Source organism: Pristiophorus japonicus, unplaced genomic scaffold (assembly GCF_044704955.1).
Source record: "Pristiophorus japonicus isolate sPriJap1 unplaced genomic scaffold, sPriJap1.hap1 HAP1_SCAFFOLD_279, whole genome shotgun sequence".
In the NCBI taxonomy this organism is placed as follows: domain Eukaryota; kingdom Metazoa; phylum Chordata; class Chondrichthyes; family Pristiophoridae; genus Pristiophorus; species Pristiophorus japonicus.
This window is the reverse complement of record NW_027252549.1, coordinates 252,688-267,940: the sequence shown is the minus strand read 5'-3', so window position 1 is coordinate 267,940 and position 15,253 is coordinate 252,688. Positions and strand designations below refer to the sequence as shown.

The window sequence follows — 15,253 nt, the reverse complement described above, 5'->3', positions numbered from 1 at the left end:
TGACAAGAATTTCAAAGGGAAACATTTGAAACGCTGTGCAGCAGAATTCGGGAAAATAGATATTCTGCTAAATAAAAGACCACACTGAGCACTAATGATGAATAAAGATATACAGAAACAAATTAGGTTAAGGATAGAGGCATGCATTAATTCCATGGACAGCGGTGGTCAGCATGATAAGGGAGAATATGGAGAGAGTAGGAATGAAGTCAAAATCTATTAGAAAGGCAGAGAGCAACTGTGACCTTAAATTTTCAAGGAACAAAGAAGAAAATAGCAACATTTTTTACAGGTACATCAATTCAAAAGGAAGGTTGGAATGGGAATATGACCACAGAGGATTGGACAGGCAGCGATAGAGAGATGGCAGAAATATTAAGTAATTGCTTTGCTTCGTTATTTATCAGGGCGACAGAGCAGGTGAACATAATATTAGACGATGAGATTAATATGGAGTTAATTTCATTTAAAATAAAAAGTGGGGAGCTATTAAATAAACTAAGCAAACTCAAAGAGAATAAAACCCGGCTCCGGACGGATTACATCTGCACAATTTAAACCAATTTAAAGTAGAGATCGCAGAGGCACTGTTTTCGTTAGTATAACGTGTGCAGCCAGAACACAGCCAGATAGCTAACGTAATACCAATATTTAAGAAAGGAGATAGAACATGCCCAGGACACAATCGAAGAGACAGCTTAACGTCGGTGGTTGGAAAAATAATGGCACACCGACTAAAGGGGAAAATAGAACATATTGGCCATGTGGGATTCAACATAATGCTGCTGGATTTAAAGAACTGCATTAGATTCCCTCGCGTTCACTTTAGAATTCGATCTCGATTAAGTTGAAATAGCTAAAATGAATTAGGGATTAGATGGGCTAGTTGGAGTAAAACTATATCCTCTGGAGTGGAATCCAGAACAATAGGGCTCCACCCTAAAATTACAGGTGGGATAGTAACAGATAATACAGATACAGATAGGAGTGGGCTTTGTCCCACTGGGAATCGGATATAGATTCAGGGAGTGCAGAGGCCTGTCCAACTGCTACCCGAACACAGTTCCACACATGCCAGCGATCTGTCGGAATGGGTCGCAAATACAGAAACTGGCACGGCAGAGGTCTGTCAGACTGCGACACGAATACAATATACATAGATGACCGTGAAGAGGGAACAGAGTATAGTGAACCAAATTTGCAGATGACACAAAGATTAGTGGGAAAGTGGGTTGTGTAGAGGACACAGAGAGGCTGCAAAGAGATTTAGATAGGTTAAGCGAATGGGCTAACGTTTGGCAGATGAAATACAATGTCTGGAAAATGTGAGGTCATCCACCTTGGGTAAAAAAAACAGTAACAGGGAATATTATTTGAATGGGGGATAAATTACAAGATGCTGCGGTGCAGAGGGTCCTGGGGGGTCCTTGTGCATGAATCCCAAAATGTTAGTTTGCAGCTGCAGCAAGTAATCGGGAAGGCGAATGGAATGTTGGCCTTCATTGCGACAGGGATGGAGTACAAAAGCAGGGAGGTCCTGCTGCAACTGTACAGGGTATTGTTGAGGCCGCACCTGGAGTACTGCCTGCAGTTTTGGTCACCTTACTTAAGGAAGGATATATTAGCTTTGGAGGGGGTACAGAGGCGATTGACTAGGCTGATTCCGGAGATGAGGCGGTTACCTTATGATGATATATTGAGTAGACTGGGTCTTTACTCGTTGGAGTTCAGAAGGATGAGGGGTGATCTTATAAAATCATTTAAAATAATGAAAGGGATAGACAAGATAGAGGCAGATAGGTTGTTTCCACTGGTTCGGGAGACTAGAACTAGGGGGCACAGCCTCAAAATACGGGAGAGCCAATTTAAAACCGAGTTGAGAAGAAATTTCGTCTCCAAGAGGGTTGTGAATCTGTGGAATTCTCTGCGCAAGTTAGCAGTTGAGGCTAGCTCATTGAATGTATTCAAATCACAGATAGATAGATTATAAACCAATAAGAGAATTAAGGATTACGGGGAGGGGGCCGGTAAGTGGAGCTGAGTCCACGGCCAGATCAGCCATGATCTTGTTGAATGGCGGAGCAGGGTCGAGGGGCTAGATGGCCTACTCCTCTTCCTAAATCTTATGTTCTTATGTTTAATTTCAGTGATAACCACTTTGTGGAAGCGCAGTTTCCGAAGGCAGGTGTGCTTGGTAAGTCGATGTAAGACCTCTTCTCACTGTAAGTGCGCAGTGTGTATGTTCTGGACCTCCTGCTCAGTCTGGCACGTCATACATTGAACCTCTGCCTCATTCAGTTTCTCACTTTCTAATCTGGTGCTGAGCATACTCACCAGCACACACTGGTTGGGCCGAATAGCCTGATTATCTGCTCTATGTTGTATATAATATAACCCACTGAACTGGAGCTCAGCCCTTCCTGCCTACGTATTGTCGAGCCTCTCACTCTGGAAGATGCAATGTCTAGCTGCACTAAATAGCTGAAGTGACCCGTTACAGAAGAGCTCAGAGAGAATGCTCGTGTGGTATTTCCCAAAAGATCATGTGGGAATTTTCAATCAGAAATATGCCGTCTCCAACAGACAGTGCTTGTCCCGCCGCTGGGTGTATGATCAGATCACCAGCCATTCCTGGTGTAATTCAATGGAAGGAATTCTGCTGCTAAATATTACATTCCTGGACTGCAAACACTGAGACCTGCATCTGGGCTGCGATCAGTTGTTCTGTTTATTAATTAATTGTACAATTGAGGTAACCGGATATTTCACCGCGCTCTTCAACTGCTCTCTGAACTTGGACTGTGTCACCCCGTAAATAAATGTGTTTGTGCAGCAACTTAAATTCCGCAGTATAAATCCGACCTCTGTAAATTGATATAAAGAATCACTGTAATCACTGGGATTTATTCCTGTAATGCTATAATAAAATACATCTATAACATTTATCAGCCACAGCAGTATGAAGCTGCCGGATATAGTGAAGAGTAAAATGACAGACTTCCTCCTGCTCTCCATCTCTGGGTCACTGCCATTCCCCGCCTTGTTCTCACCCCTCAGTCCCTTCCGGACTCGACTGGACACTAAAATGTATCTGACTGTCAGTGCGTTGAGCAACAATATTACAGCGAATGGGAGCAGTGGGGTTACAACCGTATCAAACAAGTCAAATCCCACCCATCCGGGCTCAGTAAAATAGGCTGGGATGAAGGAACAGTACCACGGAACATTGTCGATTATCTCCCAGGGTTCAATTGTAAAGTAGTGCGGAATGTTTTTTGAGCAGAGCAGAATGCAGCTTGTTGCCAGGACCACAGCCGCAGTTCTCCCGGTGCAATATTTGGTTTTCAGCTTCTGCCAACAAATTGCCACAAATCGATCAAAGGTGAAAGTGACGGTGAACCAGACAGAACAATCTGTGGTTACACGGGACAGGAGATTGATAACACTACACACAGGGGTGATATCCAGCAAAGATCCCGGGAAATAATACCAACTGATCCACCGTAGTATGATCTCAGTGATGACCACCAGTAGATCCGCCGCTGCCATGGCCACCAGGTAGCGAGTGGTGCAGGTGGACAGCCCGCACTTTCCCCGGGACAGGATCACAATCGCCACTAAATTCACTGTAATAAACAGAAGGGAAAAGAAAGGGTCAATTATTGGTCACACATTCTCGATGACTGAGCCCAGACAGTATGACCTGTGATTTAGCACAAAATTGGCCGCGTGGACGTCGGGTCAGGGGTTACCATGTAAAGTATATCATCCCAACCTGGAGTATTGTGTAGAGTTTTGGTCTCCTAACTTGAGGAAGGACATTCTTGCTATTGAGGGAGTGCAGCGAAGCTTCACCAGACTGATTGCCGGGATGGCGGGACTGACCTATCAAGAAAGACTGGATCAACTGGGCTTGTATTCACGGGAGTTCAGAAGAATGAGAGGTGATCTCACAGGAACGTTTAAAAATCTGACGGGACTGGACAGGTTAGGTGCAGGAAGAATGTTCCCGATGTTGGGAAAGTCCAGAACCAGGGTTCACAGTCTAAGGATAAGGGGTAAGCCATTTAGGACCAAGATGAGGAGACACTTCTTCACCCAGAGAGTGGTGAACCTGTGGAATTCTCTACCACAGAAAGTTGTTGAGGCCAATTCACTAAATATATTCAAAAAGGAGTTAAATGAGGTCCTTACTACTAGGGGGATCAAGGGGTATGGCGAGAAAGCAGGAATGGGGTACTGAAGTTGCATGTTCAGCCATGAACTCATTGAATGGCGCTGCAGGCTCAAAGGGCCGAATGGTCTACTCCTGCACCTATTTTCTATGTTTTTATGTTTCTATAACCTAACCTACTTCCAACCCACTGCTTCCGAGTTTAGCAGCGACGGGGCAGTGGGAAGGAACCGAGCCATCCCAGCGGGCGTGTGGGCAATATAAATGTTCTAATGCGGATGGTAGCTGCAGATTTAAACTATTTTACGGGTTTAACATATTTTATGGGTTTAACTCTGGTTGGCTGTGTTTCCCAGGCCTCGGGATAACCGGTAGCTAAAGTGAGCCGAGGACTGCTTCGGGGGCAATGGAAGTGCCTTCACGGACCCGGTTGTGGGCCAGGAGCTGCAGGTGTTCCTTCACCAAGGCTCCACACGCTCTCCCTCTCTCTCCCTCTGCTTAGACTACCCCCATACTAACGGTGGTAAATCTGATAAAATACAGAGAAAGCTAAATACACTCAGTGTGGCAGGCAGCATCTGTGGAGAGAGAAATAGATTTAACGTTTCAGGTGATAACCTTACTTCAATACTGGAATCCGCGAGAGATGAACAGTTTTAAGGCAATGTCAGAGGAAGAGAAAGTTGTGTTAGGAGGAGGAAAGAACAAAGTTGAAGGTCTTTGATGGGACGGTGGGCAGGAGTGATTCAACGACAAAAGGGATGATGGTGTAAGACACATGGGACAACTAAAGGAACAGGAAATGAGTCCAGAGGAGATGTAAGTGGATAGAGCAGGATAACAGAATGGGGCGGTGGGACGGTGGGGAGCAAGGTAAATCTGGCAAAGATCAGAAGGCTCCCATGGCCCAGGAATTTGGTGGAGAAAGGTCAGTAGATCCAAGAAGGCCTGCCGTACACCGAGAGGTGATCCCAAGCACCAGCACCCACCTCCTCCACTCCCAGTGGCTCTACTGAAGACATCCTTCATTACCAGCACATGCTGTCTGAGGAAGCGGGTGCGGTCGCAATGATCTGAAAAGATTAATCTCAGTTTTATGACCGGGTTGCAATAAATGGATAATGGAAACATGTGGTGCTGTTCCCCATTGAGTTACAAAGGGGAACATTTTAGAAGGTCGAAGGTCGAGATGTCAGTCTGGGAGTGGGATGTAGAATTGAAGGGGCAAGTGACCAGGGGAGTGTGAGACAGAGAGAGGGAGAGAGACACTTATCCAGACACAATGGAGAAGTTCAGTAATGTAATCACACAATCTCTGTTTAATCCTCCCCAATCGACAGGATACATCATCGTGAACAGCGAATACAGTATACTACATTGGAGGAAATACAAGTCGATTACTGTTTCAGATTGAAGGCCCTGGACGATGGAATGAATGGATGTGAAAGGGCAGGTGTTGCATTTTCTAGGTTTTGCATTGAAGGTCCGGTGGTTGGGGAGAACTGTTGGGGGCGATTCAGGAGTGATCCAGGTTGTCGTGGAGGGACCGATCCATTCGGAATGCTGAAAGGGGATATGTCTGGTGGTGGGACAAAGAAGGAAGGAACAGCAATTGAATGTGGGGATTGGTTGAGACGAAGGTGAGGACACGGGGACCCGATCATGGTTCGAGCAGGGACGATCAGGGGCGATGAAAGTAACGCAGCAAATTGGATTGACACTGTGGTGTGCCTTGTCCACCACAATGGTGGGGAATCCTCGGCTGTGGATAAATTCGGGAAATTGGATTGAGGACCCTGTGCATAGAAACATAGAAACGTAGAATATAGAGGCAGGATTAGGCCATTGGGCCCTTCGAGCTTGCACCATCATTCAATAAGATCATGGCTGATCATTCCCTCAGTACTCCTTTCCTGTTTTCCCTCCAGACTCCTTGATCCCTTTAATGTAAGGGCCATACCTAACTCCCTCTTAAATATATCCAATCAAGTGCATCAACAACTCTCTGCGGTAGTGAATCCCTCAGGTTAACAACTCTCTGAGTGAGGAGGTGTCTCCTCATCTTGGTCCTAAATGGCTTACCCCTGATCCTTAGACTATGTCGCCTGGTTCTGGACTTCCCCAACATCAGGAACATTCTATAACTATGTCCCCAAGTTCTAGATTCCCCATGAGCGGAAATACCCTCTCTGCATCTTCCCTGTCGAGCCACCTCAGAATCTTATACGTTTCAATAACATCACCGCACATTCTTCTAAACTCCAACGAATATATGCTCAACCTACTCATCCTTTCGTCATAAGTCAACACCTTCATCTCAGGAAACAGCCTGGTGAAAATTCTCTGAACAGAGCATTTTCACTGCAGAAAGGTGTGGGGGACCGGGGAATCATCCCACCACTGTAGTCTCTCAGCCCGAGGTATTGACTCAACTGGTCTCAGTCTTCATGATTCTGCTTCGCCCCTCCTCTCCTACCCACTCCACGCTAGGTTACAGGCTCACAGGATCATGACCACAGAGGATGGGTATCCTCAGCTCAGAAAAAGGAAGACATGTTGTAAGCACTGGTGTGGCAAGTGGCTTCATCGGAACAAATGCAACGCAGGCAGCAACATTTGTACACTATAATAGAGTCCGTCCAGCAAGCTGGGTGAGAAGTCATATAATCAAGGTAGCTGTCAGAGTCGGCCACATTATAGGAGATATTGGTAGAGAGCGGATCCTTGGAAATCGACTTAGACATGTTAAGGAAGGGAAGGGAGTGACAGACTGAGCATGTGAAGGAAAGAGTGTGTCGCAAATTTGAAGCAAGGTTGATCACATAATAATAATTATAATTAATATTATTAATAATAATAACAATAACTTTTATTTACATCGCACGTTTAAACTAGTTAAATGTCCCAAGGCGCTTCAAAGCAGTTTTAATAGGACAACACAGATACATATGACAACAAGACAAAAAAGAAGATATTGAGGCATATGACCAAAAGCTTGCTAAAAGGGTTGATTTTAGGAGCGTCTTTAAAATGGAAAGATGGTTAGATAAGCTTCGAGGTTCAGGGAGGGATTCCAGAGTTGAGGGCCCAAACAACTGAAGGTAAGGCCACCGATGGTTCAGCAGTATAATGAGGGATGTTCGAAAGGGCAGCATTTGAAGAGCGGAGATATCTTGAGGGGTTGTGAGGCGAAAAAAGAGTACAGGGGTAGGGAGGTGCAAGGCCATGGAGAGATTTGTAAACAAGGATGAGAATTTTCAAAATCGTGGTGTTCTTTAACCGGCAGCCAATGTAGGACAGAAAGCATAGGGGTGAGGTGATGGGTGAACATGACTTTGTGCGAGTTAGGACATTTTCCAGTTCATGGCAAGAAAAGGAAATTGCGCGAACACAGTCATCAATGTACATGAACAATATGTGAAGGAGGGGACCGGAGTAGAATTGGAACAGCGAAGGTTCCTTGTATCCCAAGAAAAGGCAGCAGAGCTAGGAACCATCTGAGCTCCCATACCGATACCATTGGAGTGTGGAGATGGAACATTGTTCAGACCAGCGGTCCAGCACTTGTACTTTCAGCAGGGGTAGAGCACTGGCGTCAAGAACAGGATCAGCAACCTGCAAGGGTTTTCATTCCCAGCCCAAACCCGGTGAGGGCGAGAGGACTTCAAGTGTGAATGGCGAGTGAATTAAATTGTAAATTGGGCACTCAGAATGTATCAGCGGGGATAGGCGCAGGGAAATTCGCCATCCGCTTCAGGGAAGCTCGGGATTACTGGGCTGTACACTGTATAATGTGGACCATTTTCCATACCTCGGGAGCCGACTGTCAACAAGGGCAGACTTTGATGGCAAAGTCCAAAATTGCCTTCAGTGTGCCAGTACTGCCTTCGGATGCCTGAGGAAGCAAGTGATTGAAGACCAGGACATCAAACCCCGGACCAAACTCATGGTCCACAAGGCAGGAGTGATACCCGCCTGCCTATCTGCTTCAGAGAAATGGAATATTTACAGCAGGCACCTCAAAGCACTGGAGAAGTACCAATGCTGCCTCCACAATTTCCTCTAAATTAATTGGCCGGAGTGTTGCACCAACGTCAGTGTTTTCGGTCAGGGCACCATCCCCAGCATTGAATCATTGGCCACAGTCGAGCCGCTCTGTTGTCCGGCCACATCGTCGGTGTGCCTGACATGAGATTCAAAAAGCAAACGCTCTACTCGGTGATTCGTTATTGCAAAAGAGCCACAGGTGGGTAGAGGAAACGCACAATGACACAATCAAAACCTCCTTGAATAATTGCAACGTCCCCGTCTACACCTGGCAATCCCCTGGCCCAAACCAGCCCAAAGTGAAGGAAAAGCATCCGCACGGTGCAGAGCACCTCGAGTCTTATCGCCCAGAGCAAGCTGAAGAAAGCGGAGATAGCAGAAGGAACGCGCAGCAACCCAGGCACCCAACACTCCCGTTCGTTCAACCATCGTCTGCCCCTCCTGTGACAGAGAAAGTAGGTCATGCATTTGACTTTTCAGCAGTCAGGGAACTAATTTGTAGTGTGAAATCGAGGCATCCTCGACTCCGAGGGTACGCCTCAGAAGCGGAAGTACAAGAAATAGTGACCCACACTGAGTTCATCCTACAGTGACAGACACTCGCAGTAATACATGGTCACTGGGGTACAGTGTTCCACTCTGGTTAGTTACCCACACTGAGTATCTCCTACAGTGATACACACTCCCAGTAATACATGGTCACTCTGGTACGGTGTTCCACTCTGGTTAGTTACCCACTCTGAGCACATCCTACAGTGAAATACACTCCCAGTAATACATGGTCACTGGAGTACAGTGATCCACACCGGTTAGTGAACCACACTGAGTATATCCTACAGTGAATGACACTCCCAGTAATACATGGTCACTGGGGTACGGTGTTCCACACCGGTTAGTGATCCACACTCAGTATATCCTACAGTGACATACACTCCCAGTAATACATAATCACTGGGGTATGATGTTCCACGCCGGGTATTGACCCACACTCAATATATCCTACAGAGCCGGACATTCCCAATAATAAATGGTCACTGGTGAACGGTGTTCCACACCGGTTAATGATCAATTCTCAGGACATCGTACAGTGAGAGACACTCCCAGCATTACATGATTACTGGGGTATCATGTTCCACGCCGGGTAGAGACTCACACTCAGTAAATCCCACTGTGATCGACATTCATACTAATACCTGCTCTCAGATAGTTGCGCGGAGTAAGGACTGATTGAAAAGTACACAATATTCCACGAAAGAAAATATCTTGATAAAACAATCGGCCTGTTGGTTAAACACACAATTTATGTTCAGATGGAGCAATTGAATCAAACCGCAGTGTTTATACAGGCCATTTGACTGAACGGGATGAATTCACCGATCATGTGTCTATACCGGTGACCACTAGTCAAGGATGTAACATTATCAGTCACAGAGCAAAACCAGAGACCAGCTCAAACACAGTTTTGCACAACTTCAATAGTTATAGTCACTTACCAGGAACACCAATGACTGCAATGAAAGTGTCGCATATTTTCTTGGCAAGTTCAATTGGAAGCATTTTCTGTGTGAAGCGATGAGCCCCTTTGTGCTGCAGGCAATCTCCCTGAATTATACTCTGATGTGGTAAAATTCCAGCGCCTTTAAGTTATACCCTGCGGTCTCTCCACGGGGACATTGAGGTTGCAACATCGATCAAAATAGTTATTTTAAAACCTTGAACAAACAAATTACCACAGCCGATTTAATTCCCTGTTGTTCACGGATATATTTACTGCTGAGATTCAGATTGGAAATCCCAAAGACTGGACAATTCTGCGCATGTTAATTAACTTATGAAATTTTCCAGCTGTTTTCTCCAAGCATATAGGGCTATTGTTTCAAAAACCATCAGGCCAAACTGGGGAATCGCATATTGTTTCAGGTGATGTCCATTACTCTGCTGTGGCCATTCAGTAATTACATTCCCAATGTTGGAGTTCCCCTCTCAGGGCTGCTCTACTGCACTCTGTGATGTGGGTGACTGCTTTAACTGTCGCTATTCAGAAATTACATTCCCAATGTTAGAGTTTCTCTCTCAGGGCTGTTCTCCTGCACTCTGTGATGTGGGTTACTTCATTAACTGTCGATATTCAGAAATTACATTCCCAATGTTAGAGTTTCTCTCTCAGGGCTGCTCTACTGCACTCTGTGATGTGGGTGACTGCTTTAACTGTCGATATTCAGTAATTACATTCCCAATGTTAGAGTTTCTCTCTCAGAGCTGCTGTGCCAGAATGGGGGTCGTGGCTGCTCTTTTAAATGCAGGCATTCAGTACTTCAAGAACAAATGTTAGAATGTCCTACTCAAGGCTGTTCTACTGCGGGCTAGGAAGTGGCTGATCTCTTTAACTACGGAAATCCAGTTCAACAATTAAAGTGGGAAACGTCTATGATAGTCCTCAAACTAATACAGGCCCTCATATTAATTAAGCCTCTCATACCCATACAACAGCTCATACACAGGCAGTGCTTCATACTCGTAGATTACCTAAAAATAATACAGCACCACAATCTCATACAGCAAAAACAATGCAAACTAATACAGCACTTCTCATCATACAGACACTCAAAATAATACAGTACATCAAACTAATAGAGAATCTCCAACTAGTACAGCCCCTCTAATCAAGATAACCTCAAACTAAAACAACCCTTTAAAATTACATGGTACCTCAAACTAAAACTAAAACTAATACATCCCCTCAAGCGAAAAATAACATCAAACTAAAAGAGAACCTCGAAGAAATAGAGAACCTCAAACCAGTAAAGAATATCAAACGAATTTTTAATAAATCTATAGAGAACCTCAGAATAACACGGACCCTCAACATAATAAAGAAACTAAAACTAATACAGACCCTCAAACTAACAGAGACACTAAACTATTCGCGAAACTCACACTAATATTGAAAATCAACTCAGAGAGAAGCTGAAACTAATGTTCAAAAATTAATAGGGGCCCTCAAAATAATCCACTCTAACTAATAGAGAAACTTAAACTACGAGGGAGGATCAAAATAATACAAATATTCAAAACAAATCGAGAGACTCAAACTAATACAGTCCCTCAAAGTAATAATAAACATGAAATTAATATCAAACATCAAAATAAGACAGCCCAATCAAAGACAGCACCTCAGACTAAAAGAGAAACTTAACCTAACACAGCCCATCAATTTAATACAGTCCCTCAAACTATTAGAGAAACTCAAACTAATAGAGAAACTAAAAATAATAGAGTAACCCAAACTAATAGAGAAACTCAAACGAATACAGAAACTCAAACTAATATAAAACCTGAAACTAATGCAGCCCCTCAAACTAATACAGTCCCTCAAACTAATACAACCCCTCAAACTAATACAGACTCTCAAACTAATACATTCCCTCAAACTAATACATTCCCTCAAACTAATACAGCCCCTCAAACTAATACAGTCCCTAAAACTAATACAGCCCCTGGAACTAATAGTGAACGTGAAACAAATACAGCCCCTAAGACAATAAAGATCCTCAAACTAATAGGTAACCGCAAACTACTAGAGAACCTCAAAATACTACAGCCCCTCAAACTGATAAAGACCCTCAAATTAATACTGAATCTCATATAAATACAGCAGCGTCAAATAATATAACTTTTCCACCATTTATAGAAACTCAAGCTAATATACAACCTCAAACTATGAAAGAAACTCAAACCAATATGAGAACCTCAAACAAATACAGCCACCTAAAATAATACACCTCAAACTATTAGAGAAACTGAAACTAATGCAGCCCTTCAAATTAATACAGCCCCTCAAACTATTATTGAGCCTCACACTAATAGAGAACGTGATTGTAATAAAGAAACTACAACTAATAGATAATTAATAGCGCAGGAGATTTAGCATCTAGCCGAAAATCACGAAGTGGGTGGATTTTTCAGTGGAGTAGAACCGGTGGCTCAGGGTCTTATTCCACTGAAAGCCAAGAACAGAGAGCTGCTCATCAAGGACAGTGAGGCTGCCGCTGCTGGCTGGAAAGAATACTTCGAGGATCTTCGCAACAAAGAATCCGCCTTCGACGTGATTGTCCTTGACATCAACCCACAGCATGCTACCCATCACCTCCTTGGCACAATCACAGCTCGGCACGAGTTTGCAAACGCCTTCCGACAACTAAAAACAACAAGGCCTATGGAGCAGAATGAATCCCCTTGGAAGTACTGAACTTGGCGGCGAAGCACTAATGTCACGTATTCATGACCTTATCTGGAAGGAGGAGATCATGCCAGGAGATCTCGGAGTAGATTTAATTGCGATGATCTTGAAGAAAGGTGACATGTCTGACTGCGGCAATGACAGAGGAATCTCGCTGCTCTCAAGCAAAGGCAAAGTCATCGCAAGTATTCTCCTCAACCACCTTCTCCCTGTGGCTGAAGAACTCCTCCCAGTTTCGCAATGTGGATTCTGCCCACTATTTGGCACAATGGATATCATCTTCACCACGCGGCAGATACTAGACAAATGCAGCGAATAGCTCCAATACTTGCACATGGCCTATTTTAAACTCACAAAATCCTCCAACGCTGTCAACCATGAGGGTTTATGCAGCGTCCTCCTCAGATTCGGCTGCACTTCAAGGTTTGTCACCATGCTCCACCGTCTGAAGGATGAAATGTAATCCGTGCTCCCGGTCAAGGCATCCACCACAGAACCATTCCATATACAGACCGGGGATAATCAAGGGTGTGTCATCGCACCACGAGGAGAAGGAAGCAGCAGCCAAGTTCGTGGCACCGTGGGTGGCTTTGCTGCACAGGAGGGCAGGATAAAGAATGGAAGAGCAACAGTGATAGGCGATTAAATTGTAAAAGGAATAGATAGGCGTTTCTGCGGTAGGAACCGAGAATCCAGGATGGTATGTTGCCACCTGGTGCAAGGGTCAAGGATGTCTCGAAGCAGATGCAGGGCTTTCTGAAGGGGGAGGGTGAACAGCCAGTTGTAATTGTGCATATAGGTACCAACGATATAGGTAAAAAGCAGGATGAGGACCTACAAACTGAATTTAGGGAGCTAGGTGTTAAATTTAAAAGTAAAACCTCAAAGATAGCAATCTGAGGATTGATATCAGTGCCACGTGCCAGTCAGAGTCGGAATCGCAGGATAGCTCAGATGGATCTGTGGCTTGAGGAGTGGTGCAAAGAGAGCAATTCAAATTCCTGTGACATTGGAACCTGTTTTCTGGGAGGTGGGACCAGTACAAACCGGACGGTCTGCACCTGGGCAGGACCGCAACAAATGTCATGGGGGAGTGTTTGCTCGTGCTGTTGCGGAGGGGTTAAACTAATATGGCAGGAATGGGGACCCAAGCAGAGATTCAGAGGGAAGTAAAATGGGGGCAGAAGCAAAAGATAGAAAGGAGAATAGCAAAAGTGGAGGGCAGAGAAACCCAACGCAAAAATAAAAAGGACCAGATTACAGAAAAATTCTCAATGGAAACAGACGGATACAAAGACAAGTCTGAAGCTCAGTGCCTCAATGCGAGGAGTATTCAGAATAAAGTGGATAAATTAACTGCTCAGGTAGCTCTTTATGATTATAATATAATTGGGATCACAGAGACATGGCTCCAGGGTGACCAAGGCTGGGAACTCAACATCCAGGGTATTCAACATTCAGGAAGCACAGACAGAAAGGAAAGGGAGGTGAATTGGCGTTGTTTGTTAAAGAGGAAATAAGCGCAATAGTAAGAAGGGACATTAACTTGAATGATGTGGAATCCGGATAGTTACAGCTACGGAATGGCAAAATACAGAAAACGCGAGTGAGAGTTGTGTCCAGGCAACGAAACAGTAGTAACGAGGTTGGAGATGGCATCAAAAGAAATTAGGGATGTTTGCAATGAAGGTACGGCAGTTATCATGGGCGGCTTTATTCTACAGATAGATTGGGCTAACAAAACTGGTAGCAATGCGGTGGAGGAGGAATTCCTGGAGTGTATTAGTGATGGCTTTTGAGACCAATATGTCGAGGAATCAACGAGAGAGCTGGCCAACCTCGACTGGGTGTTGTGTAATGAGAGAGGACCAATCAGCAATCTTGTTGTGCGACTCCCCCGGAAGGGTCCTGAATTTAAGGAAAGGTTACTTCGATGGTATGAGACGTGGATTGGGTAGGATAGACTGGCAAATGATGCTTGAAGGGTTGACAGTGGATACGCAATGGCAGAAATTTATCGATTACATGGATGAACTTCAACAATTGTACATCCCTGTCTGGAGTAAAAATAAATAGGGGAAGGTAGAACAACCGTGGCGAACAAGGGAAATTAGAGAGAGTGTTAAATCCAAGGAAGAGGCATATAAATTAGTGAGAATAACCAGCAAACCTGAGGACTGGGTGAAATTTAGAATTCATCAGAGGACAACGGGTTTAATTAGGGGTATTATAATAGTGTATGAGAGGACGCTAGCTGGGAATATAAAAACTGACTGCAAAAGCATCTATAGATGCGTGGAGAGAAAAAAGATTAGTGACGACCAACGTAGGTCTTTTGCAGACAGAATCAGATGAAGTTACAAAGGGGAACAAAGAAATGACAGAGCAATTGAACAAAAACTTTCGATCTGTCTCCACTAACGAAGACGCAAATAATCTTCCAGAAATACTAGTGTTTCGAAGGTCTGTGAAAAGGAGGAAGGGAAGGAAATCCTTATTAGTCAGGAAATTGTGTTCGGGAATTTGATCGGATTGAAGGCTGATAAATCACCAGGGCCTGATTGGCTGCATCCCAGAGTAATAAAGGAAGTGGCACTCGAAATAGTGGATGCATTGGTGATCATTTTTCAATATTCCTTTGACTCTGGATCAGTTCCTTTCAATTGGAGGGTAGCTAATGCAACACCACTTTTTAAAACAGGAGGGAGAGAGAAAACTTGAAATTATACATCGGTTTGCCTAACATCGGTGGTGGGGAAAATGTTGGAATCAATTATTAAAGATGAAATAGC

At 44.4% G+C, this 15,253-nt stretch overlaps 1 protein-coding gene across 1 annotated transcript; it reads right to left on the bottom strand.

The window, feature by feature from the left end:
• Positions 1–2,715: 2,715 nt before the first annotated feature.
• On the bottom strand, positions 2,716–9,778 carry LOC139247667 (probable G-protein coupled receptor 139). The gene is made up of 2 exons (XM_070871753.1): positions 9,715–9,778; positions 2,716–3,626 (listed from the first exon to the last, which is right to left on the bottom strand). Exons 1-2 carry the CDS (start codon positions 9,776–9,778, stop codon positions 2,716–2,718), a joined length of 975 nt encoding a protein of 324 aa, XP_070727854.1.
• Between the last annotated feature and the right edge of the window lie 5,475 nt (positions 9,779–15,253).